This window comes from Neoarius graeffei, chromosome 6, assembly GCF_027579695.1.
Source record: "Neoarius graeffei isolate fNeoGra1 chromosome 6, fNeoGra1.pri, whole genome shotgun sequence".
Taxonomy (NCBI): Eukaryota; Metazoa; Chordata; class Actinopteri; order Siluriformes; family Ariidae; genus Neoarius; species Neoarius graeffei.
In genome coordinates, this window is record NC_083574.1 from 52114612 (window position 1) to 52142592 (window position 27981).

At 42.0% G+C, this 27981-nt stretch overlaps 1 protein-coding gene across 1 annotated transcript; it reads left to right on the top strand.

Annotated features, from left to right (window-relative positions):
- Positions 1 to 1375: 1375 nt before the first annotated feature.
- Positions 1376 to 27639, top strand: herpud1 (homocysteine-inducible, endoplasmic reticulum stress-inducible, ubiquitin-like domain member 1). Its single transcript, XM_060923816.1, has 8 exons — positions 1376 to 1741; positions 5922 to 5999; positions 9042 to 9119; positions 10883 to 11043; positions 12518 to 12628; positions 12725 to 13081; positions 19854 to 19968; positions 26538 to 27639. Exons 1-8 carry the CDS (start codon positions 1589 to 1591, stop codon positions 26715 to 26717), a joined length of 1233 nt encoding a protein of 410 aa, XP_060779799.1. The 5' UTR covers positions 1376 to 1588; the 3' UTR covers positions 26718 to 27639.
- Positions 27640 to 27981: the final 342 nt, after the last annotated feature.

Sequence of the window (27981 nt, forward strand, 5' to 3'; positions counted from 1 at the left end):
TCAATTTAAAGGCACGGTGTACTTTTTATAGGGGGGTGAAATCATGAAACGGTAATGAGAAACATTTGGTGCGGACACAGTTATTTTGTTTAAAATCAAGTACCTTTTTTTGTTCAACACAAAAAATATTAATATTATGCATAAATATAGATGTTTTAAAATAACTTTACACTGTATTTTTTAAATATAATTAGGAATTTTTATATGATTTAAAGTAAACATTAAAAAAAGGGATGCGGACACATAACGGTAATGAGAATTTCCATAGATTTTTTTGTTTAATTGATATAAAAATTAGTTTATATGATGATGAAAACCATTTGTCCATACAGTGCTCCCTATTTTCTTTACACAAAATATCAGAGTTTATGTGAATTAAGTATTGATTTTGGAAAATGCGTCCTGGACATGTTCACTGCAGCTTCATGAGAATCCTTCTGTGCGGAGTTTGCATGTTCTCCCCGTGTCCGCGTGGGTTTCCTCCGGGTGCTCCGGTTTCCCCCACAGTCCAAAGACATGCAGGTTAGGTTAACTGGTGACTCTAAATTGAGCGTAGGTGTGAATGTGAGTGTGAATGGTTGTCTGTGTCTATGTGTCAGCCCTGTGATGACCTGGCGACTTGTCCAGGGTGTACCCCGCCTTTCGCCCGTAGTCAGCTGGGATAGGCTCCAGCTTGCCTGCAACCCTGTAGAACAGGATAAAGCGGCTAGAGATAATGAGATGAGTAATGTGTTTGGTTTGGTTTATGAAGCCTTATTGAGTAATATTTATTGTTAGGTGTGGTGTGGTTTGGCTTTCTGCTGATTGAGATTATATAAACATTTAATTATTCAAGCCTTACTGAGTAATGTGTTTGGTTTGGTTTTCCCAAGCTGATAACTTGCTGCTGTAACATCATTTCCAGACATGCAAAAAGACAAAGACACACTGTACAATATAAAATAGAATTTAAAAAAAATCCCAAGAACAAGCCGACTATACAATGTACAGATAAAAATGTGTGTGTATAATTATATATAAATATATAGTTACACGTACTGGAAAATTACGACAATGTTCGCCACACACACACATACATATAGTGTGTGTGTTTGTCGAACATTGTCGTAATTTTCCAGTACGTGTAACTATCTTTGTGAAAGTGAGAGCTGAGCTATTTTAACTAGATAAACTGACATCTGTATCAAGCAGTCTTGTGTTTTCTTTTCTTTTTTTCGTCATAAACTGATGCAACTCGAGGATTTATCATAAACCGGAACTTTCCCAGTACAGGAGCCCTACTGAGTCTGCGCAGTGCGTGGGGCTTCCGCATAGGCTCCACCAGTGCGCGAGCGCCTTTCAGCCAATCACCTTCAGCCACAGTGTGTTTTGGAACCACACACCCTGCATCTCATCTCACGAGCTGTCAGCTGCCTCAAAGTTTTAGAGACGCTTCGGGCGCCGCTTCACTTCCACCCTTCCCGGTTCAGCGCGCTGCGGGTTTAGGATAACATCTGATGCTGTTTAGATAAACGCGAACGTTGTCGTGACTTTAGCGTACGTGTAACTACCTTTGTGAAGGTGAAAGTAACTTTAGTGTAGAGAGAAAATGGATTCCCAGGACTCTGACAAGGAGACGATTTCAGTTGTGATTAAAACGGCCAATCAAGTTCATGGTGATCAGATAATCGAAGATGTAAACATCAACTGGACGGTCAAGGACCTGAAAACTCATCTGGCGAGTTTTTATCCATCCAAACCGGTGAGCTGTTTGTTTGTGGTGATTTTATGTAAACTAGCGGAAGCTCGCTGATGTGGAGACCTGGGCTCTCTCTCTCTGTGTTAGCTAACTAGCTAGCACTGCCACATTTTATCAAGTGTCCTTACTGTACACTGTTCGTTTCGCTTAATCACGTTTTTATTGCTTTTTTATGTATAAACACAGCGTGTGAGTCATATCATAATTATTAACTTTAAAAAAAAAAACTATTTAGCTGGAATGCCTCTTTCCTTGGCATTCCCCTGCACTACTACAGACGTACTTCCGCTTTTAGCTCATGTAGCGCACGCGCACACAGAAGGTAGCACTGAGCGCGTGCGAAACAGAATCCGAATCAGAATCCTGTTTATTGGCCAAGTGTGCACTGTAATATACAATATGGACATTATACCAGATAAATATGCAGTCTACAATAACTGTATACAATGTCTAAAATATCTGCATACAGTATCATGCATAAAAATATATTAATATTATACAGTACATTATAAAATGTATGCATCAATAATATACAGTAGGCCTTAATATGCAGATTATTTTCAGACAGTATACTAAGTCAGTCTACACAGAGTGCACTGAAGTGGTGCAAACAGGAGGTACAAGTAGTACAATAGTATAATTGCAAGGATGGGTCAGGTCAGATATTTATGATATTGATGGGCCGGGGAAAGCAGCTGCTCTTATGTCTGGTGGTTCTGGTTCGCAGTGCTGTATAGCGTCTGCTGTAGGAGTTGGAAAAGGTTGTGACCGGAGTGTGAGGAGTCCTTAAAGGGCACATCTTGGATATATTTATGAGCAAGATCAATTTTATATTTTATTTTATATTTTAATTTTATTTTTATATCTTCTTTATTGGGCGGCACGGTGGTGTAGTGGTTAGCGCTGTTGCCTCACAGCAAGAAGGTCCGGGTTCGAGCCCTGTGGCCGGCGAGGGCCTTTCTGTGCGGAGTTTGCATGTTCTCCCCATGTCCGCGTGGGTTTCCTCCGGGTGCTCCGGTTTCCCCCACAGTCCAAAGACATGCAGGTTAGGTTAACTGGTGACTCTAATTTGACCGTAGGTGTGAATGTGAGTGTGAATGGTTGTCTGTGTCTGTGTCAGCCCTGTGATGACCTGGCGACTTGTCCAGGGTGTACCCCGCCTTTCGCCCATAGTCAGCTGGGATAGGCTCCAGCTTGCCTGCGACCCTGTAGAAGGCTAAAGCGGCTAGAGATAATGAGATGAGATGAGATCTTCTTTATTGTTCAGAATAAAGTAATCAATCAAAAAAAACTTGGCATTTGGATTTCCCGGCAAACATTGATTTTCGTGACGTCATGTGCGGGACGCCTCCTTCTGAATCCTACGTCAGCGCTGGTTTGTTTATGAGAAAACGACCTGGTGGTTTTCTGCAAATTTCTTCAACGTTATCGCGTAATTATTAAAATGGTTAACAGATGTATCGTAGGAGGGTGTAGCAACACCAATCTTGATGGGATTAGTACTCCTCGTTTTCCAAAAGACCGGACAATGAGAGAGAAATGGGAGCGCTTGGTCTACACAGGCTGTGCACTGAAACCGTGCAAAGCTCGCGCAGCCTGCTGGCACTTCCGCAGATAACGTCACGAATCTGGCTCCAGACTCCCTTGGGATTTTTCCAGACGCGTTTTGTTATTTTATTTTTTTCTGCTGTAGACAGATGGCCTTGTGTAAAATTACCCTTCTGGATGAGTGTGTAAAGGGACATACTTTCATATAAAAAAAACCCGAAATTGGTCCAGAATATGCACTTTAAAGGGCACATCTTGGGTATATTTAGGAGCAAGATCCATGTAATTCTCCTATTTTATATTAAACTTTGGTCAAATATCTGTCACATTTTGCATTTTGTGCAATTTTTTTACCTTGCGCAATACCAGAAAAATTCAGTTGAAATCAAGCCATTTGAGGTGAATTGGTCCGCCTTTGAAATAACTTGGCATTTGGATTTCCCGGCAAATGTTGATTTTCGTGACATCATGTGCGGGACGCCTCTTTCTGAACCCCATGTCAGCGTTGGTTTGTTTATGAGAAAACGACCTGGTGGTTTTCTGCAAATTTCTTCAACATTATCACGTAATTATTAAAATGATTAACAGATGTATCATAGGAGGGTGTAGCAACACCAATCTTGATGGGATTAGTACTCATCGTTTTCCAAAAGACTGGACAATGAGAGAGAAATGGGAGCGCTTCGTGCGAGGCACCTGGAAAAACTGGCAACATGCAACAGAGCACAGCATCATAGGCAGAGCTCACTTCATAAAGCCTGACGACTTTGAAAACTATTTGCAGTGGGAAATGGGCTTCAAGAAGCATATTCCATATTTCAATGCAAAATTGCTAGCTGCTAAACTTGGTCTACACAGACTGTGCACTGAATCCATGCAGGGTCTCTCAGCCTGCTGGCAGATCCGCACGTGACATCACTAATCTGGATCAATATGGCTCCAGACTCCCTTGGGATTTTTCCAGACGCGTTTTTTTTTTCTGCTGTAGACCTATGGCCTTGTGCAAAATTTACCCTTCTGGATGAGTGTGTAAAGGGACATATAACCCCCCCCACACACACACACACACACTAAATTGGTCCAGGATATGCCCTTTAATAATTTCAATTTATATAATGCCTTTCTCGGCGGCACGGTGGTGTAGTGGTTAGCGCTGTCGCCTCACAGCAAGAAGGTCCGGGTTCGAGCCCCGTGGCTGGTGAGGGCCTTTCTGTGTGGAGTTTGCATGTTCTCCCCGTGTCTGCGTGGGTTTCCTCCAGGTGCTCTGGTTTCCCCCACAGTCCAAAGACATGCAGGTTAGGTTAACTGGTGACTCTAAATTGACCGTAGGTGTGAATGTGAGTGTGAATGGTTGTCTGTGTCTATGTGTCAGCCCTGTGATGACCTGGCGACTTGTCCAGGGTGTACCCCGCCTTTCGCCCGTAGTCAGCTGGGATAGGCTCCAGCTTGCCTGCGACCCTGTAGAAGGATAAAGCGGCTACAGATAATGAGATGAGATAATGCCTTTCTCAAAACCCAAGGTCAGTTTACAATTATAGGGAGAAAAAAGTCCACTGAATAGAGGTCAGGATGTCATTCCAATGGTGTAGCAGTTACAGTCCCACCAAAAGGTGCATGAAAACAAGTTCCACGCCATGGACCCACAAAGTGAGCACAGATGCACCGCCACGCAGAGCGCTGGTATGTCCCAAACTGCCTGCACAGCCGCCGTGACGCCACCGAGCAACATTGCTCGGAATATTATGCCAAGCACTGCTGCACAGAGCGCTGGACAACCACGATGTCAAAATGAGCAACGAGCTCACCGCAGTCCACAGCCAGGAGCACAGGCATCACCCACGGCGAACCAACGCCCAAAACTGGGTCTGGAGCTACACCACAACCGGCGGACAAAAACACTCAAACAAAAACAAACTTCAAACTACACACACAAAAAAGATTAATGATTTTCTCTGCCTGGTTCATGAAATGTATAAATCCTGGAGGCTGAGCAACAGAGCACTGATAATCCTTTCTGCTGAGCTTACTGTTCGCTGCAGTCTGGTCCTGTCCTGTTTTGTGGCTGCTCCGAACCAGACAGTGACAGATGTGTACAGGATGGATTCGGTGATGACGGTGTAGAACTGTATCAGCAGCTCCTGTGATGGACCATACTACTTGAGTTGCCACAGAAAGTACATCCTCTCCTGGGCTTTAAGTATGGAGATGGTTCCCGGACCTTCTTGCTGTGAGGCGACAGCGCTAACCACTACACCAGCGTGCCGCCCTTTTTGGAGAAGAGGATTTCTGGAATTATGGTGTTGAACACTGAGCTGAAGTCGATCAATAGGATTCTTGCGTAGAATCTACATAACACGTCACACTTTTACAATAGCTAGACAGCAAGTGACCCTTTTTTTCAGAGCTCTCTTAGGAAACGTTCCTACGGAGCCCTGCTTATCACATGAAAAGGAAAAAACATATAAATCATGGCTATGTTTTACTATAATTTTAATTTTGTGTGTCATGACCGGTGCTCCGTACATACAAGAGTGGTGTTAAAAGAGCAGTTGTTTTGTTTTTTTTCTCTAGGGAATTTTTTTCCCCTCATTTGTTTATTACATTTGACACTTCTTTTTTTTCTCCTTCTGAACAGGCTGAAAAAGACCAGAAACTCATCTACTCAGGCAAGCTGCTCACAGACAACCTGTATATCAGAGATGTTTTTAGGAAGGTAAAGGGGCTATTTGATTTATTCTTTCTTTTATTTATTTCTTAAATGAGTGAATGAATTAATTTTTTATTTTGGGTGAAAAGTTACACTATGATGTGCAATACACATAATGTGTTTTGTATCCTATAATCCTATACAGTGCATACACACTTCATATAATGGTCAAATATAGCCAGTTACAGGACTTTGTAAAAGTCTGAGCTCACCCTTTTTGTTTTCAATCAAGTGGCCATTCAGCAATAACTGTTAATTATTTGGTGGTAAACTATAATGATGGGGAAACTGTACAATACATTAAATTTCTATACCACTTCTCCGTTGTGGGACGAGGGGAAGCCGGAGCTAATCCTAGCTGATGTTGGGTGAGGGTGGGGTACAACCTGGACAGGTCACCAGTCTATTGCAGGGTTAACGCAGAGAGAGAAGCAGGCAGCCATTCACACACGTTCACACTCACGGGCAATTTAGAGCAGCCAGTTGACCTCATCTGCAGGTCTTTTGAACTGTGGGAGGAAACCCACACAGGCTTGATTGAGGAGAACATGCAAACTCCACACAGAAAGGCCTCCATTGATCAATGGTGTATTCTCATCTCATTATCTGTAGCCACTTTATCCTGTTCTACAGGGTCGCAGGCAAGCTGGAGCCTATCCCAGCTGACTACGGGCGAAAGGCGGGGTACACCCTGGAGAAGTCACCAGGTCATCACAGGGCTGACACATAGACACAGACAACCATTCACACTCACATTCACACCTACGGTCAATTTAGAGTCACCAGTTAACCTAACCTGCATGTCTTTGGACTGTGGGGGAAACCGGAGCACCCGGAGGAAACCCACGCGGACACGGGGAGAACATGCAAACTCCGCACAGAAAGGTCCTCGCTGGCCACGGGGCTCGAACCCGGACCTTCTTGCTGTGAGGCGACAGCGCTAACCACTACACCACCGTACCACCCACGGTGTATTCTGTATGGGGAAAAAAAGTGCCAAGTCAACATTCAAATTAATATTACAAATAAAATATTGGTAGGTGGGCGGCACGGTGGTGTAGTGGTTAGCGCTGTCGCCTCACAGCAAGAAGGTCCTGGGTTCGAGCCCCGGGGCCGGCGAGGGCCCTTCTGTGCGGAGTTTGAATGTTCTCCCCGTGTCCGCGTGGGTTTCCTCCGGGTGCTCCGGTTTCCCCCACAGTCCAAAGACATGCAGGTTAGGTTAACCGGTGACTCTAAATTGACCGTAGGTGTGAATGTGAGTGTGAATGGTTGTCTGTGTCTGTGTGTCAGCCCTGTGATGACCTGGCGACTTGTCCAGGGTGTACCCCGCCTTTCGCCTGTAGTCAGCTGGGATAGGCTCCAGCTTGCCTGCGACCCTGTAGAACAGGATAAAGCGGCTAGAGATAATGAGATGAGATGAGATATTGGTAGGTTGTTGAAAACCATAATGTGATTTATGAACAGTAACAATAATGGTGAGGAAATGTGGAGAGAATCACATTCCAGTCTTCAACTGTTTACAAAAAAAAGTCAATTTTATTTGTAATATTGAACTTGAATGTTGATCTGCATAAATAAGTACCTCATGGCTGTTTAAGTGAAAATTGAATTAATGTACTGTACAGTTTCCCATCCTTACTGTTTTACTTACTTAAGTCAAGTTTATTTGTATAGCACTTTGTCGCAAAGCAGCTTTACAGAATTTGAATGACTTTAAATATGAGCTGATTTTATCCCTAATCTATCCCCAATGAGCAAGCCTGTGGCGACAGTGGCGAGGAAAAACTCCCTCAGACGACATGAGGAAGAAACCTCGAGAGGAACCAGACTCAAAAGGGAACCCATCCTCATTTAGGCAACAACAGACAGCATGACTATAACATTAACAGTTTTAACATGAAGTCTTAACTTGCTACTTAATCCTCTTCACCCCAAGTGGGGCATAAGGCCAATAATGAGCACCTCCACTTTTGATGGTCTTTAGCAAGATGTTGTGCCTCGCCCCATGATCGATTTAACTCTGATAGCTCAGAGGTGATGGTTCTTCTCCAAGTGGTCTTTGGCCTTCCAGGGGGTGTCCACATGAGGGCAATTTTGGGGATCTGCTGTTGGTCCATACGCAAGACCTGCCTGAGCCATCTCATGCGTCGGTGTTTGATTTCATCAAGGATAATACTATCCTTACTGTTTGCCACCAAATAATTAACATAAAATATCAGTAAGTACCGAATGGGCACATTATTGAAAACAAAAAGGTGGACTCTGACTACACTTGTATACAAGAATATATTCATTATCACCTCATATTTAATGTCAATCCTAGTTCTGGGTGATATGGCAAAAGTACCAGAGTACAATATATGAAGACATCCATTATGATACGCATTTGTATCTAGGGTTGCCATGCTTCTACAATAACCTGTGACGTTGGTGGTATTTTTATTTCTCATCTATTTAACATCTTGATAAAGAAATTATCAAATGGAGAAACAGAAATTATTTAATCATTTTGAGTACAAATCCTAAACTAGTGACTATAAAAGATTCAGAATTTGAGCAATCCACAATCATATACTGTTAATAAAACATAAATAAAAGGAAACATTGGGTACAAAATTCTTTTAATATGCAGTCAGCTACATCAGAAAATTGTATTGTCCTGTAAGTTTGTGATCCAGTGCCTTCAGAATGTTCATTCATAGTGTTTTGATCTAAACTAAATCCCACACCAGGTGTGAATAGATCTGATCTCTGTGGAGTTTTTGCTTTGTTACTGTTGGTTTGAAATGCAAAGCTTGTAAGAGATCAGAACTTCGAAAGCATTTCAGAAGTAATTTTTGAATTCTGACAAGTTTATCTCATGTCCACGTCTTTAACGGAGACTCGGATGCATTAGTTTTAACTGTCATGATGTTTCTGCAGACACCTAAATGTGCACAATTCAGTAGCGTTTTTAAAAAAATTTTTTCCAGTTCATGTTGAAGGGTATCTTGGTACAGTACCTGAAAGGCTTTAAGTCTTATTAGTTCATGTTTGTATGTTTTACAGACTGACACAGTACCCACTCTTCACCTTGTGTGTGTACTTAAACCCCAGCCTGATGTTCAGCAGGGAGCCAGACCGAAGGTATACCTCAGTGGTCGCTTTACACCCATGCACACCGTATATAAGCCGACGACAAAATGGTGTAACTCTGTGCATATTTTTATATGAATGCATAATAACTCGGGAGCTACAGTTGTTCTGTGCAGCAGAGATGCCTACTAGTACGGATTGGCCGTATTTTGTACGGAAAAGTTACGTAAATACGATGTTACGGCAAACAGTGTTATTCTGTACGGAATTATTATAAAGTCTTAAAAAATTCCAGTGAGTTGTTTTTAAATGTCCAAGCGACTTTTTCAATCCATGCGCGATTCACGGCTAGGCTATTTATTTTTACGACAACCACACATGCTGTGTGTGACATGCGCAGATTCCGCACATTTGTTCGCGCTGTTTTCGATACGGTAGAATGGCCGTGCATTACACCCAGTCAAAAGGGCAATGGATACACGCACTGCAAACTGTGTAGAACTGACATTAACATCACTCGTGGTGGTCGCGATGACTGCACGCGGCATGTCAACTACAAAAAAAACATGGAGTATGCTGAAATGGCGAGTCAGGCGGAAAGTAAATCTGGGGGTATCCAGCAGTTTTTTACAAAATCTGTGGATGAAAAGACACGGAACGTGACGCGTGCTGAAGCGGTGATGGTTGACCTGTGCTTGGAGTTGAACTTGCCAATTAGTGCCATGAAATGTGAGTTAAACTTATTCAGTTTCTTTTTACATGTATGATTTTTATTCACTGAAATATCAAACACTGGCTGTACTTCTTTAATTCAAAGGCTTTTCAGTGTTGCAAGTGCAAATGTCCATGTAGTATGATCAAAAACAGAATTTTATGATTAGTGCTGTTGGGATTGTGGCAAAAAATTGATCATTCCACTGTTTTAAATACAATTATAAATGTCATTTTATTCAGTGTCTCTTCTGAAGCGTTATGCTGAAGTATTTATATATTGGGACATTAAGATAACAATGTCGGACTCTCTTTGGCATGAAATAAGAAATTTTTTTTTTTTTAATTTTATTAGAATCCGTTAACAGGTAGAACATTTTGCCAGGCAATACAATATAATACTTTTGAGGAGTTACATTCAATACCAATGATTGGTAGTCAACCGTAATGTCTGCAAACAGGGAACACTATTGTATTTATAAAAATGTGATATATTGTATGCTCTAGAAATTTGTTGAGTGGAAATTCAGTTGAGATGGCTGCTCGCGTTTTGTTTATTCAATTCACACAAAACAGTTCTTTTTAATAATTTAAATGTTAAACATATTGGTGTATATATACCTCTTTATAATGGAAATGCGCATAAATTAATGCTACTGAAAGTCATTCCAAAATACTGAAATGTTTTCAAGAATACTGAAATTCTAAATTTGGGGTAGGCATCTCTGGTGCAGTACTTCAGACATTTCCAGAAGTTTCCGTCTCAGGCTTCTGGCTGCCGACGGTGCCATTGCACCATCGTGTTATTTATTTTTTTTCCCCTTCAACCTCGCAGCACGTTGCGCATCAGTGAGGACTAGAAACTGTGTGGAGGAAATGGTGCTCACTCACTGGGTGGCTTGGAACAAACTCGCACAGCTGTGCTCATTATATTCCTCTAGAAAACACAACTTTGCATCTTGCTAAAAACCCACAGCAGTTATTTTTATGTTTCAGAGTTTCAGTACTTGTGCGTGGTATGGGTTTTTTCCCCTCCTGTCCCCCTTTAGTGCACCCTAATTTTCTTGTAAGCAAATCAACCATGCCTGTTGTTTGTGGCGCAGGTCAAATCAGCAGAGCAGCAGCCATCACCAGCCAGTGCCTCCCCAGCACCATCTGTGCCTACTGTGTTCTCTACTGCTGGTCTCAGACAGCGTGGTCACCCTGCCCCCGCTGAGCCCACTGCTGCATGGCCTGCCACAGGCACTGGCACGAACACATCCGCGTGAGTCCCTGGTGTTTCCTGTCTGGTCAGTGAGATCGGGATAATGAAACTCAGTGGTTGGTTCAGGCTCTGAGAGGGAAGAATGTACTAAAAGATGAACAAGAACATTAAGCTTTTATTATTTTGTTCGCGGTCCAGTTTCCATCAAATCCTGTGCTCTGATTGGCTGGCGAGCAGGAGTTACGGACCCCGGTTATGGCCCTCTGGCGACTCGCTCGTTCACAACAACAACAAACATAGTAGCAATTTTTGTCAACATTTATTTTCGCATTTCTCAGGAGAATAGCATTAATTTTACAGCATGGATGGCGATAATGACAGTCTTCACAGCGAAAGCAAGTTTTACTGCCCTGAGGATGGAAGTGCACTTGTATACCGAGGAGGAAGCCATTTGCATTACAGCCGTGAATGAGGATTTAAAATGGCGGCTCGCCTCGGTTTTCCTTTTCGGGCGCTCTCGTTTTCTGTTAGAATTTGGTAAAGAAAAAATAAATATATTATTTACCAGCTTAAAGTCGGTCCGTATGGTGAAATACTGTGACCTTGGCCTTGAATACTGACCTCGACCCAGAGAGCCTCGGTCAGTACTTTCAAGACCTCGGTCACGGTATTTCACCATACGGACCACCCAGCTGGTAAATAACACACATTTTTTTTTTTGCGGTCCAAATCCTGCGCTCTGATTGGCAGGCGAGCGGGTCCATATCCTACGGTATGGACCCCAGTTACGGACCCCAGTTACAGACCTCTGGCGACTCGCTCGTTCACAACAACAAAAAACATAGTAGCATTTTTTGTCAATATTTATCTTTTTTTTTTTTTTTTTTTACAAGATTTATTTATAAGATTATCAAAAATCTTATACATTTTTGCCAGCATTTCTCAGGAGAATAGCATTAATTTTACAGCATGGATAGCGATAACGACAGTGTTCACAGTGAAAGCGAGTTTTACTGCCCTGAGGAAGAAGAAATAAAACATTTTAGGAGAAAGCTAAAAACCTATAACTTGCTAACGCTGAGCAAAAACATGGCTGAATCCTGAATGACTCCTATTTGTATAAATAGGGGACTACATAGGCGGCAAAATGTAGTTTTTTCCTGCCATGGAAGTGCACTTGTATACCGAGGAGGAAGCAATTTGCATTACAGCCGTGAATGAGGATTCAAAATGGCGGCTCGGCTCGGTTTTCCCTTTCGGGCGCTCTCGTTTTCTGTTAGAATTTAGTAAAGAAAAAAATAAATATATTATTTACCAGCTTAAGGTCGGTCCATATGGTGAAATACCGTGACCTCGGCCTTGAATACTGACCTTGAGCCAGAGGGCCTCGCTCAGTACTTTCAAGACCTCGGTCACGGTATTTCACGATACGGACCTCCCAGCTGGTAAATAACGTATGTATTTGCTCAATTTTTGTTTCAACTCTGATGAAAATGATGTAGATAAGTATATAAATGTATCTTTCTGTAACTAGGCCAAGACCAGCAGAAATGACCCATCCAGCTTTCCCTACGTACTCACTTTACAGCCCACAACAACTCCTTTGGCTGCAGCATATGTACGCTCGACAGTACTATATGCGGTAGTAAGTATTATCTTACTTTACACTATTATCTTGGCTTACACTAGTTTGTGTTTCTATCAGCCATTTAAATTAAACATTTTTCTATTTACTTTCCAGCCAAGCAGCTATCGCGGCCGCTGCCTCTGCTCCCGTGACGTCTCCTACTTCACTTCCCGTCACTCCGCAGCAAGCCGCTGGACCTGCCGGGCTACCCAATCAGGCTCCCATTGACAACCTGCCGGCCAATCAGAATGTCCCAGACCCTGCCTTTATCAACCCAGATGGAGCCAATCAGAACATGCGCATGAATGCTCAGGGCGGGCCGGTGATGGAGGATGAGGAGGACGTGGAAAGAGATTGGCTGGATTGGGTTTACACCGCCTCTCGCTTCGCTGTGTTCCTGAGCATAGTTTACTTCTATTCCAACCTGAGTCGCTTCATCCTAGTGATGACCAGCCTGCTCCTCATGTACCTGTGAGTGTCTGTCATTTCTGTGGGTACTGACCTCAGCATTTTCTCTCTTTATATTGCCTGCTGTAAATTATCTCCACTCGAAGAGTAAAGCATGGACTACACAAGTCCATTACCTTTCTCCAGCAGTGTGTATGGTGAAGTTGTTCTCTCTGTAATATTTTTATAACTTGGTTAATGATAACTGATGATTGACGAGAAGCATGGGTAGAAAAGCAAAAGTGGAAGTAGACAAGCAAAAAAGGAAGAATAGGGACTTCACGCTGAGTTACTGAATGTCATGCTGTTGCACGCAATCTGTGTAATTAATGCTGCTCAGTCTTTCACTCTAGGCGTTGTTGTCCCGTGTTTGGTCAGCAAGCTCACATTCTTTGTCATTATACACTACCGTTCAAAAGTTTGGGGTCACCCAGACAATTTTGTGTTTTCCATGAAAAGTCACACTTTTATTTACCACCATAAGTTGTAAAATGAATAGAAAATATAGTCAAGCCATTTTTCTGGCCATTTTGAGCATTTAATCGACCCCACAAATGTGATGCTCCAGAAACTCAATCTGCTCAAAGGAAGGTCAGTTTTATAGCTTCTCTAAAGAGCTCAACTGTTTTCAGCTGTGCTAACATGATTGTACAAGGGTTTTCTAATCATCCATTAGCCTTCTGAGGCAATGAGCAAACACATTGTACCATTAGAACACTGGAGTGAGAGTTGCTGGAAATGGGCCTCTATACACCTATGGAGATATTGCACCAAAAACCAGACCTTTGCAGCTAGAATAGTCATTTACCACATTAGCAATGTACAGAGTGGATTTCTGATTAGTTTAAAGTCATCTTCATTGAAAAGAACAGTGCTTTTCTTTCAAAAATAAGGACATTTCAAAGTGACCCCAAACTTTTGAACGGTAGTGTATGGCACGATCCACTTCTGGTAAAATTGTTTGATTGGTTTCTTGGCGGGCACAATTTTTCTGTAATGCCTATCAACAACACACCCCGGGCATCAAATCGTGCCCGCCAATCACAACGCAAGGTTTTTGTTTGGATTCTTTGGGCGGGCTTTTGCAGGAGTGACGACAAGGCTGCGCGACGCTGGAGAAAGCGCAACAGGAAATATGACTACGACTATTGAACAGCGCTCGTTTGACTCTGCTTTGGAATCAGTTTTAGAAGAATTAGACTTGGAGTTTTCGTTGAAACATGAGCAGGAAGAGGCTCTCCGCTCATTCCTTTTCAAGAAGGACGTTTTCGCTGTTTTGCCGATTTAGTCTGGCTTGCCAGGCTACTCCCCCACTGCTTTCTGTCGCTCTGACTACGTCACAGTCACTGTTGCGCTGATTGGTAAGAGCGTTGGCCTATACGCACAGAGACAGTTTGAAAGACAACGGGTTGTTCCTACCCACACCCTTCGGAAATGTCTACGACCGAGACCAGACTAAATATTCACATTTAGTCTGGCTTGCCAGGCTAACAAAAAACATGAATTGGAAATCAAAACGGAATCAAAACCGGCCGAAAGACAAATGAGTCACTGAGTTTTTCAAGAAAAGAGCATTCAGAAACCGCTAACAGACTCAGTTTTGAAACCGCTAGCTGTTTATTCTGCATGCATAACTCAACTATGTTACAAATATGACGTGACTGAAAGCAGCGTCACGGCTCATTATAACGACCGTCTATTTTAATCTTAGAAATTAATTAAAAAAAAAAGCCATATAATAAACTCCTTATTAACCTCGCTTGCTCGGTCTTTACGGGAAAATATCAGTCCTTACTGTCAAGACCTTGGTCTGATATTTTCCTGTAAAGACCTCGCACTCAGTTAATATTATCCAGGCTAATCATGCCATATAATTTTATAACGTTTGCACTGTGTAAAACTGAGAGCTTACTTTACAGGACTCAAGTGATTTGGGCAGGTTTTTCAGGCTGGTTAAAGCCAAATGAGCACTGAGCTTGTGGGAATGGTGTGTGTGATGCAGTAAGAGATCTTCTCTGTGCCTTCTGTTGTACACTGAATATTTTTGTACATTTGGACTTTGACCGAACACTTGCCTACGCGCAAAGGAATGAGACCTTTGGCAAACAGCAGATCCAATGCCTCCTCCCCCCCCCCCCCCCCCCCCCCCCCCCTTTCTCACTGAGCCTCATGCGGTGTGTGTGTGTGTGAGATCACCCATTCAGTGTGTATCAGGCTCGGCGCTGTTCAAAGAGGAACAGAATCTGGGAACCCGTCCCTTTCTGAGCATTTTCAGATCAACTTCATGTCTCTGTCTGGGTCTGCTTATTTGCAAATAAAGTTGGATAGAAGGCTTTTCCACAGTGCTCCTTTTCTCCTCTGAGACTGTGATAAACCTGGAGCTCAGTCTGTAAACATGACCCTTGTGACATAAACATGACAGGGTTTATTTACAGCAATATAGCTGTTGTACAGTAATGTAAAAAAAAAAAAACTGAAGACTTTTTTTTTTTTTTTAAATCGTAGACATTTTAATGTTGAGGTGGTAATGTGCTGTTTACATAAATGGAAAAGAATTAAATGTGTTCATTCTTCTCTAGTAGTTTTTATTTAGAATCTCTAAGTTGTTGGTACGGTACATAGAGACTGGTGACAAAGGGAAAAGCTGGTGGCGCTGTTATGTTGCGCTGTGGTCGTCTACATGTAAATCCAGGCCTTTCAATTACATAATTTGGGCAACACCCTGTATTTCTGAATTTGGGCTTTTTCCATCATGATACAGGGTAATTTGGGCTTTTCTGCACGCGCAAAGTGCTGTTTTCCCAGTGCTCTGTGTTTAAACCTGCTGCTGCTTTTTTTTTTTTTTTTCCCTTTCCTTTAGCTACAAAGCTATGAATAAATAAATAAATCTCATCTCATTATCTCTAGCCGCTTTATCCTGTTCTACAGGGTCGCAGGCAAGCTGGAGCCTATCCCAGCTGACTACGGGAGAAAGGCGGGGTACACCCTGGACAAGTCGCCAGATCATCACAGGGCTGACAACTAGACATAGACAACCATTCACATTCACACCTACGGTCAATTTAGAGTCACCAGTTAACCTAACCTGCATGTCTTTGGACTGTGGGGGAAACCGGAGCACCCGGAGGAAACCCACGCAGACACGGGGAGAACATGCAAACTCCACACAGAAAGGCCCTCGCCGGCCACGGGGCTCGAACCCGGACCTTCTTGCTGTGAGGCGACAGTGCTAACCACTACACCACCGTGCCGCCCGTAAAGAAATTTATGAATGTTATTTTTACCTTTATTGCAAAATGTTGACAGCATTAATCCCTCTTGATGTACATGTCCAAAATAATTAGAATACAGTTAGTTAGTATTTAAAAGATATGTTGGGGAGAGCCTGGAGGAAAGGAGCCTGGGAATGAAAAAGCAAGTTCTGCACTGTTGCCATCACAGAGGCAAACCTGTAGCAGACCTGCGACACAAAAGGTTTTTCACTCGCATCACAAGAATTGGCAGCGCAATTTACAGTATGTAGTCCGGTAAAAGATCTTAGTTTAAATGAAAGGCCAGTGCAGGGCTTTCCACAAGCGCCGGCTGCCGGCCATACAGCTGACTACACAATTAAGTCCAGCCGGCTACTTTAATGACTATTATTTTTGTAGCCCACAGGCTCTAAATATTAATTTTTGATTTTAATAAAATTAAATGTTTATCTAACAGACTGACAATAATGTTAAACTGAACCGCACTCATTTAAGTTGTGATTCGCGCCGTTTGTACCGATAATAACCACAAATTCCCCGCCGACTTCGTTGATCAGGGGAGAGTAACTCATCCGCGGCCCCGACATGCGGTGTGCGCGCGCGCTCGGCGGAGGCAGTAGTGTGTCGGGGCCGTCGGAGGGAACAGAAGCAGAGAGAACGCTTATTTTGTCTTTCACCTAGAGACATGATTCAAACTTTAAAACGGAGACAAAATTCTCCTGTGTGGATCTGGCATTCAACTTTTTTGCTAGGCTCTATACTTTTTGATCAGTCACAGATCAAACACCATGATCACACCTGGAGAAATTCAGGCTTTATAATGGGTGTCTATTGCGTTACACACCAGTGGGGCTCAGGAATTTAGAGTGTAGAGGGCTTGAACAAAAAACTTCCATCATTGTGTTCATGGGAGCCTTGTAGCACTCGATGTGAAAGAATTGTGAATAGCTCCTTTCGTTTCCATGTAAATCCCCGTTGTTCGAGGAGAGGGAACTCTGAGAAAAAGCGCTCTTTGCTTGTTGCTTGTCATATTGTTTCACTTCCCTGCACCAGAGCACCCCCACCCCCGCTGGCTACTTGTTTGTCGTGGCTTGCTAGTATGAGCCTTAGTGGAAAGCCCTGCAGTGTCTAAGGGTGTATTCAGACCAGGATAGTTCGATAGTTCACTTGCTTTGGTCCGAACCAAATGTTTTTTTGTTTTTTTTTCTTTCATTTTGGTGCGGTTCGCTTTCACACTGTACATTTTAGTAAGCGGACCAAAATCTGTCAACAAAGCCACGCGCCCTGAGGTCGTTCAGCTATTGGTCAGAGACGACACGCGCACAAAGCGTTAAGTTCAAAAGTAGTCATGGAGGCTTTCCGTGCTGTTATTCTTTTTAATGTCATCAAAGCTATATGTTTTTTCCAGTTTTTACTGTTTTCACAATTGTGCGATTACTATGCTGTTGTACAAGTAATTTATCAACGACAACGACAAAGGGCAAGGCGGCTACGGAGGATAGCGCTGATGAGCACACATCATGTTGTGACAGTTCTGGCTCTTCATGCAATAGATGAATTTCTTTTTTGCGTCGCTAGTACTGCCACTTTTTGAAAGAATGTCCCTGATTTTAATGTAGGTCTGACAGAGTTTCTTCACTTTTAGCCGACATTGTTCTGGGGAGCGCGTGAACCCCTTCTCCTTCATTTTCTCACTGAATACAGCAAATACGTCGGCATTTTTGTGTGTTCTCTCCAAAAGCTCAGATATGTGGACATCTGCCCATATATCCACAAGGGTGCGCGTTTCTTCCTCGGCCCACGTTTGCCCCCTACTCATTTTTTGTACTCGCCTACCACTGGTGACTGAACGACCCTTGACAACCGAAACAGTGTTTGCACTTTGCGGTGGAGTGTCAAGACTCTGTTTCCCATAATGCTCGACAAATGACGGAAGCTCCCGAGGTACAAAAAAGCAAAACTGTCAGATTAGGTCCGGTCTGTTTTCACACCTCCAAAAGATCCGCACCAGGGTTCCTTTGGTCCGGACCGAGTCCGACCTTGCAGCTCGGTCTCGGTCCGCTTGTTTGGTCCGGACCAGAGTTCGGTGGTTTGTATTCAGACCAACCCAAAAGGTCCGGACCAAGGGAAATTTGGTTCGTTTGGTCCGGACAAAAACAACGTAGGTGTGAATACGCCCTAAGACTATAATCAACAAGAGGACCAAGTCACTGATTCCACCCACACTTACACAACTGTGTGGATTTAAGATGCAAGCTGTATCCTAAATACACAGTTGTATCCTGAATAGCTCTCTTTTTTTATTCAGTCTTTTACCTGATTTAAATCATATGAAACTAGGTATCAGAGAGAGATTGCAGTTGAGGTCAGATAATGTGGGATATAGGGCTATTTTTAGGTTTTTAAATGATACAGGAGTCATTAGAAGAATTTAGCACAGTAGGGTAGTAAACATTCTGGTTCACATTCCAGTCCAGAAGGTGACGGTAATTCATCTAAAAGCTGTTTGCTAACAGCCATAAAAGATGATTTACCTAATGTGGAAATCCCGCTCTGGTCAGTGGTAACGCGAGTCTTGCTCCTCCATGAAATCATAGCGTGCCGATCGCCATTGATGGAGAATTCATGCTCCGCGCGAGGCTTACGGCTAGTTCGATGAACCCGGAACAACATGGGAATGGTGCGGATTTCGCGTCAATTACGAGAAATGCATGCTAATTCTTGCTAATTTCAGTGGTTTTAAAGAAGAAAGTCAAGACATTGGGTTTTATGCAGCCAAGTTTATTTAATCAACTTTTTTTTTTTTTTTAATTTATTTATTTATTTTTTTACTTTTGGTAGCGCATTTTAGGCGCTTGACCTTAATTTGGGTGCCTACGACGTTATCCGTCGCAGGTTTCATGTAATTGAAAGGCCTGAAATCAGATCTTGGCCCGGTTAAACACCATTTTGGAGTGACATGTTAGACCGCATTCTCCATTACTGTCATTTCCTCTACTGGTGTTTTAATATCTTGTGGAAGAACGGTGTTCCTCGTCCAGTACAGTTTCAGAGACTTGTAGAATCTGTGCCAAAGCGCATCATTGTTTGGATGGCTGGTGATGGCCCACAACCTTACTAAAACCCTTTCTGTTGTGCCCCGCCTTCATTTGACGTCCATCTGTATATGTGGGAAGTTGTTCGAACATCGAAGAGCATGCAGTTACATCATGACATGAGAGCAAGACTGAGCAAAGCTGTCAGTAAGGCTGATTTTGAAAGCTCTAAAACACAACTATAGGTTTAAGAGTTGGTCATAATTTAGTTTTTCAGGGGAAAAAAATACTAAGAAAAGCCGAAAACAAGAAGCTTCAATGAGTCTAGCCTTTTAACTGGTGCTTTGCCCTTCAGCCAAGAATAGTACAGTGGAGATGGTCTGCATGCTTGGTATACTATTTTAGCATAGAACATATCTTGTAACAGGCAATGAATTCGGAGTGTTTCAGGCTGCTATTTTCTGGCTCTTGTCCTAACTGCTGTCTTGTCTTCTCTTCTCTTCTGTGCAGGCACACTGCGGGCTGGTTCCCGTTCAGACAAAGAGCTCAGGCTCAGCCTCCAAACCATCCAGCACCAGAGGTCATTCAGAACCAGCAGAATCAGAACCAGGACAGACAAGAGCTGGTGAGGGATTCTTAATGCGCATTACGTTGTATATAACATGCTTTTACCTGAGCAGTTTTTATTAGTTAGACAAAAAAGATTCAAGATTCAAAGATTCTTTGTCACTATATATCCAGGACATATAGTCCACTTGCATGTGACGTCACAGCCGATCCAGATTGTAAACAGACGCCATCTTGTCGGTCAAACGCCATATTTCCGCCATCGCAATTTACCGACACTGACTTTCGTTGCTTTTCACCCAAATCTCAAATATTACCGTGCCACAATGCTGGAGAGTTGTATGGCATATAATTACCCCTGTGGGAAATTGTGAGAGTGATGCAGTGTGCGTAGCAGCCGCAAGTGCAGGAGCTCCACTGTACTGTGTGAATGTGTGACTTGCCCTGATGCTACAAGCCTGTGTGTCTCTCTGAGAGGGAGCAGCCCCTCCCTCCTGTGTGTGTGTGCGTGCTGCGGTCTCAAAAGTAGCCGGTCACCGGCGGCAAATCGCCGTCTGTGGCTTGTTATGCTGTCGGCTATTGTCAGTCGAGTCACAAAATTTAATATTAAATATTTCTGACGGCAAAAAAAGTTGTGAACGTAAATTACATCCACTATGTCATGTATGTCCGTTGCCGCATCAACTTTGTTTACATCCTCGACATGAGTGCAGCCATTACTGCCCCTTGTGCCATATGTAAGCCGTACTCTGATTGATTGGCTTAGAGTGTTCCATGGACTGTGAATGGTTCATACCATCATGTGACTCACAAATGGCGACGAAGAGAGTTGCAAGCGGCTCCATGCTGGATGCGTAGCTAAAAAGGTCTAGAGGGAAAGGTAAGTACGTTTTGAACGCAAATTTATTGTCATTGTGTTGATATAGAAAAATAAATACGTCTTAGTCCACCGTTTCTCAGCCTTGCTTAAGACATTATAATCGCAGATCGTAAAGTTGACTCTGCGTTTGACAGCTGCTCGAAAAAACAAACTGCATGCATAACAACGCTAATCAAGCTTAAGCTCGACGACCCGCCTCAAATACCCGTCCCGGGTAAATGTTATCCCAATTTTAGATGACCTGTTCCAAACCATCCCGCCCCATGAAAAATTCGTACTTGCATATCTCTCTCTCTCTCTCTCTCTCATATATATTAGTGCTGTCAAGCGATTAAAATATTTAATCGCGATTAATGTTGCGACTGTCATAGTTAACTCGTGATTAATCGCAATTTAATCGCACATTTTTGTCACATGAAAAAACATTGTAATTCTCTTATCAGCATAAAAAAGTGAATGGGCTTGCTTAGTACCAACGTTTTTTTTTTTTTTAATTGCAGAGCATAACACGTCTTGTCACAGCCACTGACATCCATAACTTCCATATTACAGGGATCCCAGACGTCCGCTATTTAGCGGAATTCCGCTATTTTCTAGCGAAAGGTGTTTTTTTTTTTTTAAATCTCTTGTATATCCATTAAAAATATGTTTAAGTAAAATGACCAGCAGAATACGTTCTGATTTGGTTTGCTTGTTTAGCGATGTTTTCGTCGGCTTCGTTTGTTCTCGTTGACATTCGGGAACACTCGGAAGTTAAATTGATGTAAATACCGCGAGCAGTGTTGCCAGATTGCGCGGTTCTCCGCCCAGTTGGGGGGGTTTCAAGTGCATTTTGGCGGGTTTTGAACACATTTTGGGCTGGAAAACGTCAGGAGTATCTGGCAACACTGACCGCGAGACTGTACGCGATAGAACAAGAAAACAATATGGCTGCGCCCATTTGCTAGAAAACATGTTTTAACTCCGTTTGTGCTTTTGTTTCTAATGCGTTGAACTTAATTCAGAGCACTGCAGGAACATCAGAAAAGCAGAAGGAAAGATCAGAGAAACAAAAGCAGAGAAAACTGGAGGAAAGACAGAATGCACCCCAGAAAAGAGCATTAAATTCCTCTGCAGTGAAACCTTTCAGAAAGAGAGGTTTAAATCAAATATATCCAGTATTTGCTGTACATATGTATATATCTGATATTACTGAATCATTGATTTCTGCTCATATTCATGATTTTTGAAAAATGAATGTGGCTTATATTAGACTAGTTTTGACATTAACTTGAAACAAAAAAAATAAATGAGATGAACTATGGATACTATTGTTATAACAAAATCAGTGGAATATTTAGGCAAGTATATTCTTCAAAGCTACATTTTCGTCTAATTTTTATAAAATTTTTTTGCCACTTATGTCATTGATTACAAAATATGGCATCAAATAGATACACATTATGGTTAAATTCTGTTGCTTTTCTATGTTAAATCTATGTAAAAAATGTGTTCTATAGCATCTTTAAATGTTAAAATCTCAACAGCTTCAGGCAGCCCCCTTGACCCCTGCTGATAGTTTCTCATCTTATCTCATTATCTGTAGCTGCTTTATCCTTCTACAGGGTCGCAGGCAAGCTGGAGCCTATCCCAGCTGACTACGGGCGAAAGGCGGGGTACACCCTGGACAAGTCGCCAGGTCATCACAGGGCTGACACATAGACACAGACAACCATTCACACTCACATTCACACCTACGGTCAATTTAGAGTCACCAGTTAACCTAACCTGCATGTCTTTGGACTGTGGGGGAAACCGGAGCACCCGGAGGAAACCCACGCGGACACGGGGAGAACATGCAAACTCCGCACAGGAAGGCCCTTGCCGGCCACGGGGCTCGAACCCGGACCTTCTTGCTGTGAGGCGACAGCGCTAACCACTAGCCTACACCACCGTGCCGCCCGGTGATAGTTTCTTACATTCCTCTATTTTTTTCAGTCACTGCTGGGATCCCTGATATTAGATGAGAAAACCAAGGGATGAAAAATAAAGTGCATATCACTGTGAAAATAAAAAAATGTTTTATTTTACTCTTCATTAGTTTCTTTTGAAGAGAAGTATTTGCCATAAAAGAAGAAAAAAAACAGATAACAAAAATAAAAACATTCATCATGCGTTCAAAAACGTTCATCATAGTGTGGCACTGTATTATCTAATTCTCACTGCTTATAACTATACACCGACCCGGTGGAGATGAGCTGGGAGACTGAAGACTGAAGGAACAGTATTGAAAAGTATTTTTCCAGACTCACCTGTGAAAGGTTATCCCATGTGATCTCGTTTGGATGGTAAACCTGTTGGTACAGTTAAATGCAGCACATGAATGAGGCATCTTTATTCTCGGCTACTGTCTAGACGCTATACCAGAGACGGTTGAAGAATCTCCACTTTGCCACATCCAATATGGCGGCGAGGATGTTTATATGTCTATGCCTTTCTCCATCACTCACACGTACTCTTATTGAAGCAGCGTGCGACAAGCCTCAAGTTATTATCGTGTTAACTTTGACAGCACTTTTATTTTTATATATATATATATATATATATATATATATATATATATATATATATATATATATATAAAAAAATACATACTCGTATAATACTTGTTGTGCCTAACCCGCACTAAATAACTAGATTTGTATAATTTCTATTCAGTAGGCCCCTACATGATTAGGTTGATGAGATTTGGATAAAAGTTATTTTCAGTAGAAATGCTGAGACTGTCAATGAGTGCTGCTAGCTGCTGTTTTTTAATAACGAAGTCAGCTGATGAAGTACATGTAGCTGCATTTTATGTAACAGTTTATTGACTGCCAAAAAATAAACATTTTTGATTATAATTTTTGTTTTGTTCTTCATCTGTATTCAAGATTTCACCATATTCTTCAATAGTATTAGAGAATCTGGAGAAACTTGTCACCTTAGCTTAGTCAAAGTGCACATCAGACTTAAAATTATTATATCATCCATATGTGGATTTAAATCGGACTACTTTTTATGTGTTTGTTTGCAAATATTTCTGAAATTTGATAAAATGACTGAGGTATAGTTTCATATTTCAAGTTTCCAAATAGTATTGATTACCCTTTATTTTCACTGTTAAAAGTTACCAGAGGCCAGCATTTCTCAGTGCATTTCATAAAATTTTCCATGCCCAAAGGGGGGCGCACCCCCCCTTTGAACCCCCCCTGCATGCTTTGCGTGCATTATGTCTGCCGCTGGCAGACATTTTACCATTTTGCACCCTGCTGTAAATTATTTGTACCCTGCTATTCTCCCAAACTTTGAAGCCCCTGGTGTGTGTGAAAGCGAGCAGCCCCTCCCCCACCCGCGCGCTGCGCTTCGAGACACAGAAAGGCACACAGAAAGGGCAGTATTTGCTCAGAGTGCACCCTCCAAACAACGGGGCTTTACACAAAATCAGAAGGAGATATTCACAAGATTCTTTCACACTGAGTGCCACAAGGCTCTCCTGAACACGTTGATGTAATTTTTTTTGTCTGTAGTGTAAAAAATGAGGATGCTAGAGCAAGTTAAAAACGAGTGACTTTTCTGATTTTGCAGTACAAGCGCTGCCACGTTTATAATGGGAGTCTATGGGGCAGCGCGCCTGTCCTCTCCTTACTTTCAGGCTTCTCATTTAAAAACTGTAGGGGTAATCGATAAGGGTCACTAATCTGTAGGTCGTTTATTTTAGACATGTATCTAGTTGTCTGTTCATTGGAAAAATGAGCCGTGTAGCCCGTCGGTTGAAATTGATCCATTTTGTATACGAGTGCAACAATATTCAGCTGTGTTGTTGACCGACAAGATGGCGTCTGTTTACATTCCAGCCGGGATTCGGTCACGTGACTGCAAGAGGTCTATAGGAGAATCGAAATGCCGTTCTCTCTCTCTCACCTTACTTGTAAAAAGTAAGGGGAAAAAATATATATATCTCAGCAGATACAGCAGTAATGCTAATGTTTGTGGTGTGATGTGCAAACGGATGAGGTAATTTTCTTGTGTGAATGAATGTATAGTGGTGCTTGAAAGTTTGTGAACCCTTTAGAATTTTCTATATTTTTGCATAAATATGACCTAAAACAATATCAGATTTTCACACAAATCTTAAAAGTAGACAAAGAGAACCCAGTTAAACAAATGAGACAAAAACATTATACTTGGTCATTTATTTATTAAGGAAAATCATCCAATATTACATATCTGTGAGAGGCAAAAGTATGTGAACCTCTAGGATTAGCAGTTAATTTGAAGATGAAATTAGAGTCAGGTGTTTGTCATCCCATTGACTGAAATCAGGTGTGAGTGGGCACCCTGTTTTATTTAAAGAACAGGGATCTATCAAAGTCTGATCTTCACAACACGTTTGTGGAAGTGTATTATGGCACAAACAAAGGAGATTTCTGAGGACCTCAGAAAAAGCGTTGTTGATGTTCATCAGGCTGGAAAAGGTTACAAAACCATCTCTAAAGAGTTTGGATTCCACCAATCCACAGTCAGACAGATTGTGTACAAATGGAGGAAATTCAAGACCATTGTTACCCTCCCCAGGAGTGGTCGACCAACAAAGATCACGCCAAGAGCAAGGCGTGTAATAGTCGGCAAGGTCACAAAGGACACCTGGATAACTTCTAAGCAACTGAAGGCCTCTCTCACATAAACCAATGTTCATGAGTCCACCATCAGGAGAACACTGAACAACAATGGTGTGCATGGCAGGGTTGCAAGGAGAAAGCCACTGCTGTCCAAAAAGAACATTGCTGCTCGTCTGCACTTTGCTAAAGATCACGTGGACAAGCCAGAAGGCTATTGGAAAAATGTTTTGTGGACGGATGAGACCAAAATAGAACATTTTGGTTTAAATGAGAAGCTTTATGTTTGGAGAAAGGAAAACACTGCATTCCAGCATAAGAACCTTATCCCATCTGTGAAACATGGTGGTGGCAGTATCATGGTTTGGGCCTGTTTTGCTGCATCTGGGCCAGGACGGCTTGCCATCATTGATGGAGCAATGAATTCTGAATTATACCAGCGAATTCTAAAGGGAAATGTCAGGACATCTGTCCATGAACTGAATCTCAAGAGAAGGTGGGTCATGCAGCAAGACAATGACCCTAAGCACACAAATCGTTCTACCAAAGAATGGTTAAAGAAGAATAAAGTTAATGTTTTGGAATGGCCAAGTCAAAGTCCTTGACCTTAATCCAATTGAAATGTTGTGGAAGGACCTGAAGCAAGCAGTTCATGTGAGGAAACCCACCAACATCCCAGAGTTGAAGCTGTTCTGTACGGAGGAATGGGCTAAAATTCCTCCAAGTGGGTGTGCAGGACTGATCAACAGTTACCGGAAACGTGTAGTTGCAGTTATTGCTGCACAAGGGGGTCACACCAGATACTGAAAGCAAAGGTTCACATACTTTTGCCACTCACAGATATGTAATCTTGGCTCATTTTCCTCAATAAATAAATGATTGAGTATAATATTTTGTCTCATTTGTTTAACTGGGTTCTCTTTATCTACTTTTAGGACTTGTGTGAAAATCTGATGTTTTAGGTCATATTTATACAGAAATCTAGAAAATTCTAAAGGGTTCACAAACTTTCAAGCACCACTGTATTACCATAAATGGACCATAAATGTTTCTGTACGTATTGCTATGTGTTTTGAGATTTTTTTTTTTTTGCCTTCTGTATTTTTAAAGATGGCGCCTCCTGCTGAATTGGATGATGGTGAGACAGATGGAGAAGCTGATCTTCCACCTCCCACGGCTGCAGTTTCTGTGTCTCCAGTTCGACCCTCCATTCTTTGGACAGCCTGGGTTTTCTTCAAAGCTTTCTTTGCCTCTCTGATCCCTGAGACGCCTCAAGCTATGGCTAACTGAATCCAGCAAATAAAAATAAAAATCTGGTCAGACTGGTAAAGTCAGAAGTAGCACCAACCATGAAGGAGAACTCGGCCTCCTTTTAGTCAGTTTGCTCAAGGTATTTTTTGTGAGCATGTAATCTGTGATTTCTGGATTAGGTTTTACTCTGCTTCTTGAAGCTCCAGGTTTGCCAGTTCATCACTTCCAAGCTGTTTGGCGACGTGACCAAGAACTTTAATCTCTTCCTTCAGCCAAATAGTGTGTGTGTATTAGTGTAAATAAGTGCTGAATTAACTTGTAAATGTTCCTGTACAGTTTCTGCACAGCACTTTATACTTTCTCCCTGCCAGCATCAGTCTGTCATCTGACCACCTTGCACAGTGCTTATGTCATCAGGGCTTCATTTTACTGGAATAACCCAGAGACTGAAGCCATGATTGGAACATGGCTTATCTCATCAAACATGACTGACATTGAAGGTTATTAAGATTTTGTGTACAAATGCCTTTCATAAGGGCTTATTTCTGGCACTTTGACATGACAAGTTTCAGAGTTGTACTGCTCTGTGTTAGGAATGAATTATGTTTAGGTTTCTGTCATGCTTCTGAATGATTTATGTATGATAGCAGTTATGTGGACGAAATGTTTTTGCGACTTCTGGAACAAAGAAAGTACGACAAACCTCAAATTGAATCCTGCATGAATAAGTAGTTCTTATTTAAACCTTTGTGCATCGGCATGTAACGTAAACGAGCAGGCACCTGAAAGCAAACGAGTATCGTTTTTCTTTAATGAAAGAATATTAATACTTGGATCAAAACCTTTTTATTATTTGCTATTTAGCAGTTTTGTTTTCTCACTTTTTTTTTTATTTTTGTTTCAAAAATAATCAGCTTTCCTAATGCAATTCAAACATGCTGTAAAACTTTGTAATAAGGAAATGAAATAAATTCCTTTAAATAAAACAAGTGGCTTCTTTATGATAAGGGTTACAAGTTGCTGAACAGCATAACACACAAGCGTCATCATGGTGGCTGTATTCTTTTACACTTTTTTTTTTTTGAAAGAATTCGTGTTCCGTTTGTTCTTTGAACTTCAGACGTAAGCGGACGAGCCTGCCCACTGCTGATAAACCATCAGAACGCAAACGTATGGAGTAATAGCTTGTTCTTTTCAGATGCTGGGTTTTTTTTGCATGTCAGCACGCACACACTGCTACTGCTAAGAATTTTAGTATAATTTCCTTGAGCTCCTTTAAGTGTTCCTTCCACACATCTTCATT